The 6,340-nt window shown below is 42.4% G+C and overlaps 1 protein-coding gene across 1 annotated transcript in view; it reads right to left on the reverse strand.

The window, feature by feature from the left end:
• Window positions 1–1,294: 1,294 nt before the first annotated feature.
• Window positions 1,295–6,340, reverse strand: part of HAUS1 (HAUS augmin like complex subunit 1) — a 24,248-nt gene continuing 19,202 nt past the window's right edge. Inside the window, exon 7 of the mRNA XM_017529705.2 lies at window positions 1,295–1,480. Coding sequence (XP_017385194.1) covers window positions 1,388–1,480 — 93 coding nt within the window. The 3' untranslated portion in view covers window positions 1,295–1,387. The remainder of the gene's footprint in view (window positions 1,481–6,340) is intronic.

The raw sequence follows: 6,340 nt of genomic DNA on the forward strand, positions 1-6,340 counted from the left end.
TGACCTCGTGATCTGCCCACTCAAAGTGCTGTGATTGCAGGCATGAACCACCACACCTGGCCTGTTTCGTGCACTTTTCTTTGCACATTTATCCAGCTTAGAATTTGACAGACCCTTTGAATCTATGTGAAATGGCTTTGTGATGTGTCAACTTGGGTAAACTCCAGTTTGTAGATTTCCCTTCCTAGCATGTTTCCAGTTAGAATGAGTTACATGGGAGATTCATGAGGCTTAGAGAGAGGAAAGACAGCAGCAGACACTTTGTAGCATACACGCACCTTCTCCCAATTACTCAATCATGCATTAGGTGTTGCTGTAAAAGGGAATTTTAAAATATAATTAATGTTCCAAATCAGTTGAACTTCTGGCTTGAGCTTGCGTGGTTGATCTCTGCAGTTTGCTGGTGGCTCAATTGGAGCTAGATAGTCTAAGACCCTCATTCACATATCTAGCAATTGGCAGCCAGTTTGGTCTTAAGGGTTGGGGGCAAGGTTCAGTTACAATTATTGTCTCTGCTTCACGTAGTTTCTTTTTTGTTTTTGAGACAGAGTTTTGCTCTATTGTCCAAGTTGTGCAATTTCAGCTCACTGCAACCTCCACCTCCTGAGTTCAGGTGATTCTCCTGCCTCAGCCTCCCAAGGCTCCCAAGGACTATAGGCATGCACCACCACGCCAGGCTAATTTTTGTATTTTTAGTAGAGACAGGGTTTTGCCATGTTGGCCAGGCTGGTCTCAAATTCCTGACCTCAGGTGATCCAACCTCCTCAGTCACCTAAAGTGCTAGGATTACAGTTGTGAGCCACCATGCCCAGCCTTAATTCCTGTTGGTTATCTGCCCACATTGGCCTCCCAAAGTGCTGGGATTACAGGCATGAGCCACCGCGACCAGCCTTGTTTTGTATACTTCCTTCCTCCCTCCCTCCCTCCTTTTCTTCCTTCCTTCCCTCCTTCATGTTGGCTAGGATGGTCTTGATCTCTTGACCTCGTGATCTGCCCACTCAAAGTGCTGTGATTGCAGGCATGAACCACCACACCTGGCCTGTTTCGTGCACTTTTCTTTGCACATTTATCCANCCCAGGCTGGAGTTTGGTGGCGTGATCTTGGCTCACTGCAACCTCCGCCTCCCAGGTTCAAGTGATTCTCCATCCTCAGCCTCCCAGGTAGCTGGGACTACAGATGCGCCACTGCATCTGGCTAATTTTTGTATTTTTAGTAGAGACGGGGTTTCACCATGTTAGCCAGGCTGGTTTCAAATTCGGGTGATCAGCGTGCCTCAGCCTCCCAAAGTGCTGGGATTACAGGCGTGAGCCACCGTGCCTGGCCTAAACACACTACTTTCATGGTCATATAGTATCCTTAGGTGAGGTTGGAGGAAATAGTCTTTTTTTAATTCATGAAAATTATTACCGGCATTAAGTCTAAATAGGACTCCAATTTTTTCTTCAAAGGTATAGTCTCCTGTTTTAATTTTGCCAGTTTCTGGGGGAAAAGAACACATTCACAGAGTAATAGAAACATTCAAAATGCAACAAATACTGTCCATTTCTGAAATAAAACACAACAAAGCATTAACATTAGGATACTTTAAATAATGTTATTGAATAAAGAGCTTCAAAGATAAATAGACAAACTCGCTCTCAATGGAGACAACTGTTAGATACTTAAAATAGAAAAGTTACGTTCTTTAAAATCTTTTTTTTTTTTTTTTGAGACGGAGTCTCACTCTGTCACCCAGGCTAGAGTTCAATGGCGCAAATTCGGCTCACTGCAACTCCACCTCAGCCTCCTGAGTAGCTGGAATTACAGGCACCCCCCATCAGGCCCAGCTAATTTTTGTATTTTTAGTAGAGATGGGGTTTCACCATGTTGCCCAGACTGGTGTTGAACTCCTGACCTCAAATAATAGGCCCACCTCAGTCTCCCAAAGTGCTAGGATTACAGACATGAGTCACTGCACCGTTCATGTGGTTTCTTATCTTCCAATAGACCTGTCCAGGCTTCTTTCAATGGTGGTTTCAGAATTCCAAAGGGCAGTAAAAGAGATCAAGCCCCAATGCATAGTTTATATTCCTTTGCTTTTGTCACATCTGCTGTTGTCTCACTGGCTAAAACAAGTCATAGGGCCAAGCCAGATACAGCAGGTAGACTCTCCTTTGATGGGAGAAACAGCCAAGTCATGTCACAAAGGGGTGAGTGCACAGGGATGAGAATTATTGTGGTCATTTCCACACTCAATCTATCAAATTGCCTTATGAAGAGCACACTGCAAGTAAGTCAAATGACAAACTTGGAAAAATATTTGCAGGTCAAATCACAAAAGACTAATTTAGCTAATACATAAGGAGCTTCTATAAATTGTTAACAAAAAGATCAAAAGCTAATACATAAATGGCAAAAGGATATGGACTGTTTCCAAAAGAAAATACAAATGTCTTTTTCTGGCTGGAAGCAAGGAAAAGGAAAGAAGAAGGAAACTTTAAAAACATTGAGATAACTTTTTTAAAGCTGATTGTTTTAAAATTGCATGGTACAAAACTTTAAATGGCACAAAAAGGTACAGTGAAAAATCTCCTGTACTGCATTTGTCATGTCCTCTGATTTTACTTACAACAGATTTTGCCATGCAGGCATTTTTATTATTTCAAAATATTTAAATAGGCCAGGTGCAGTGGCTCATGCCTATAATCCCAGCACTTTGGGAAGCCAAGACAGGAGGACCACTTAAGGTCAGGAATTCGAGACCAGCCTGGCCAACATAGTGAAACCCTGTCTCTACTAAAAATACAAAAATTAGCCAGGTGTGGTGATGCACGCCTGCAGTCCCAGGTACTTGGGAGGCTGAGGCACGAGAATTACGTGAACCCAGGAGGTGGAGGCTGCAGTGAGCCAAGATCTCACCATTGCACTCCAGCCTGGGTGACAGAGCAAGACCCTGTCTCAAAACAAAACAAAACAAAACAAATATTTAAATATTTCAAGGACTTATTTATGGCACCTGGGTTCTGGTCATACATTTCCAACTCATAATTATTTAAAAAGCAAACATTAGGCTGGGTGCAGTGGAATGTACCTGTGGTGACAGGTACTCAAGAGGCTGAGGTGGGAGAATTGCTAGAGCCCAGGATTTTGAGGCCAGCCTGGTAAATTTTTAGTAGAGAATTGAGGCCAGCCAAAACATTAGGCTGGGTGTGGTGGCTCACGTCTGTAATCCCAGCACTTTGGGAGGCTGAGGCAGGTGGATCATGAGGTCAGGAGTTTGAGACCAGCCTGGCCAATATGGTGAAACCCCATCTCTACTAAAAATACAAAAATTAGCCGGTATGGTGTCGGGCACCTGTAGTCCCAGTAACTCGGGAGGCTGAGGCAGGAGAATGGCTTGAACCCGGGAGGCAGAGGTTGCAGTGAGCTGAGATCAAGCCGTTGCACTACAGGACGGGTGACAGAGCGAGACTCCGTCTCAAAAAAAAAAAAAAAAAAGCAAAAACATTAAAACTTCCCTTCAATTTCTTCTAGTACCTTTATTTTTAAATTTCTTTATATCTAAATATTTGATTCTTTGGATTATCCTGACATAAAGTATGACGTATGGACCTAACGCGAAGTGTTGAATTATCCATCTTTCTACTACTGATTTAAAAGGTCATCTTTTTCATAAATGAAATTCCTGCATATATTAACATTTGGAGGCAGGCAGGTGAGCTGATCAAAAAAAAATGACAGCAAACCCCTGGAGAAAGAAGAGCGTGGGAGAAACACGGCGGAGCTGTGGAAACTTTGCTTTCACTCTAGCTGACCTAATGAACTCATGCACAACAACTGTTGTGATGTTTGCCTCATAGAGCTACTGAAGGATTCTCAACCATCTGTTGTGATGTTTGCCTCATAGAGCTACTGAAGGATTCTCAACCATCAACCACACAGAAAGAAAGTAAGAGAAAACTTTTTTTAATATGAAAACTATGTATCTGAGCCCAAAAATGCAATACACAGTAAGAAACCATATTCTATCAATTATGACATTCTGTAATCTAAGAACACGGAAAATTTTCTTGTTAAGAAGTGCCAAGAGGAAAAAGAACTCCGTAAAGTCTTATTCAATTTTCTGTTAGAGAAAAAGGATGTTTACTTGGCTCTTGTCACAGCTCCATCATGTCTACTCTCCTTGTAAGTTCAGCTTCAATGCTATCCTGCAGGAAGCAAGACATACCATCAATAAGGGCATAAAGCAGATGCTCTTTTATTCAATGTTATTTAAAATAAGGGAAGCAAAAAAGAAAAACATTAAAACAAAAAATGTTAAAAATACTATTATGAATATAAAATATGCTTTTAGACATTCCCTTGCTTTTACAGCTCCCCTTTTTTCCCCCCAGAAAGCACTCAAACTCCTAAGTGATTCTAAGAAACACCTGAAGGGAAGGGAAAAACCCTTAAACAATGTGCCTCCACAATGTCACTCATATCACCTGTTTTCCATTTTCATTTTTTTTTTTTTTGACAGAGTTTTGTTCTTGTTGCCTAGGCTGGATGCAATGGCGCCATCTTGGCTCAATGCAATCTCTGCCTCCTGGGTTCAAGTGATTCTTCTGCCTCAGCCTCCTGAGTAGCTGGGATTACAGGCATGTACCACCTTGCATGGCTAACTGTGTATTTTTAGTAGAGATGGGGTTTCTCCATGTTGGTCAGGCTGGTCTAGAACTCCTGACCTCAGGTGACCTGCCCACCTCAGCCTTCCAAAGTGCTGGGATTACAGGCATGAGCCACTGTGCCCGGCCTTTCTTTTCCATTTTCATTGCCACTGTCCTCATTACTTTTTATCTGGCCTAAATATGCAAACTGGTTTCTGCAATTTTCTTTCTCCCTCCCCCAATCTACCCTAAACACTAGCTACAGAATAATAACACTAGCTAAAGAACTAGCCTGATCAAAAAGCATAGCTTTGGCCAGGTGCGGTGGCTCACGCCTGCAATGCCAGTACTTTGGAAGGTCAAAGCAGGTGGATCACCTGAGGTCAGAGAGACCAGCCTGCCCAATGTGGTAAAACCTGTCTCTACTAAAAACACAAAAATATGGCTGGGCACAGTGGCTCACGCCTGTAATCCCAGCACCTTGAGAGGCTTAGGCGGGTGGATCACCTGAGGTCATAAGTTCGAGACCAGGCTGACCAACATGGTGAAACCCTGTCTCTACTAAAAATACAAAAATCAGGCATGGTGGCAGGTGCCTGTAGTCCCAGCTACTCAGGAAGCTGAGGCAGGAGAATTGCTTGAATCTGGGAGGCAGTGGTTGCAGTGAGCCGAGATCATGCTATGGCACTCCAGCCTGGGCAACAGGGCAAGACTTCATCTCAAATAAATAAATAAAAGTATAAAAATTAGCTGGGCATGGTGGTGTGCACCTGTAATCCCAGTTACTTGGGAGGCTGAGACACAAGATTCACGTGAATGTGGGAGGTGGAGGTTGCAGTTAGCTGAGATCATGCCACTGCACCCTAGAATGGAGGACAGAACAAGACTCTGTCTCCAAAAGAAATAACAGCACAGCTTTGATCATATTTCTTTTAAGCTTAAAAAACAAGGAAACACACAGGATCTTTCAGTGGTCAACACTTCTAAGTTTAACACTCTATATATTAAGGCCCTCTACATTATAAGCCAATTGATCTTTTCCAACTCTTCTTACATTTCATGCTTCAAGCAGCCAGGCCTTATCACTTGCTATAACTTGAATAAGTCTTCCATTTTTCAGCTTTCTTTTTCTTTTTTTTTTTGAGACATATTCTGTCTCTGAAGTCCAGGCTGGAGTGCAGTGGTGCAATCTCCGCTCACTGCAACCTCTGCCTCCCGGGTTCCAGCGATTCTCCTGCCTCAGCCTCCTGAGTAGCAGGGATTATAGGCACCTGCCACCATGCCTGGCTAATTTTTGTATTTTTAGTAGAGATGAGGTTTTACCATGTTGGCCAGGCTGGTGTCGAACTCTTGACCTCAGGTGATCCATCCGTCTCAGCTTCCCAAAGTGATAGGATTACAGGCATGAGCCACGGCGCCCGGCCCCATTGTTTGGCTTATATGCCTTTGCAAATTCTTTTTGCCTAGAATATTCTATATCTAGGGGGATATATATATATGTGTGTGTGTGTATATATATATATTCCCTTTTTTTTGCCTAGAATATTCTATATCTCTCAATATATTCTATGTCTCTCAATATCATATATATATACACATATATTCCTTTTTTTTTTTTTTTTTTGGTTTTTTAATGGAAAAAATATATATCCATGTACACAGCCAAAAAAAGTATTAAAAGATGCAGGAGAATGATACACAGTAACTTTAG

The sequence above is a fragment of the Cebus imitator genome, unplaced genomic scaffold (genome assembly GCF_001604975.1).
Source record: "Cebus imitator isolate Cc_AM_T3 unplaced genomic scaffold, Cebus_imitator-1.0 Scaffold60, whole genome shotgun sequence".
Lineage (NCBI taxonomy): Eukaryota > Metazoa > Chordata > Mammalia > Primates > Cebidae > Cebus > Cebus imitator.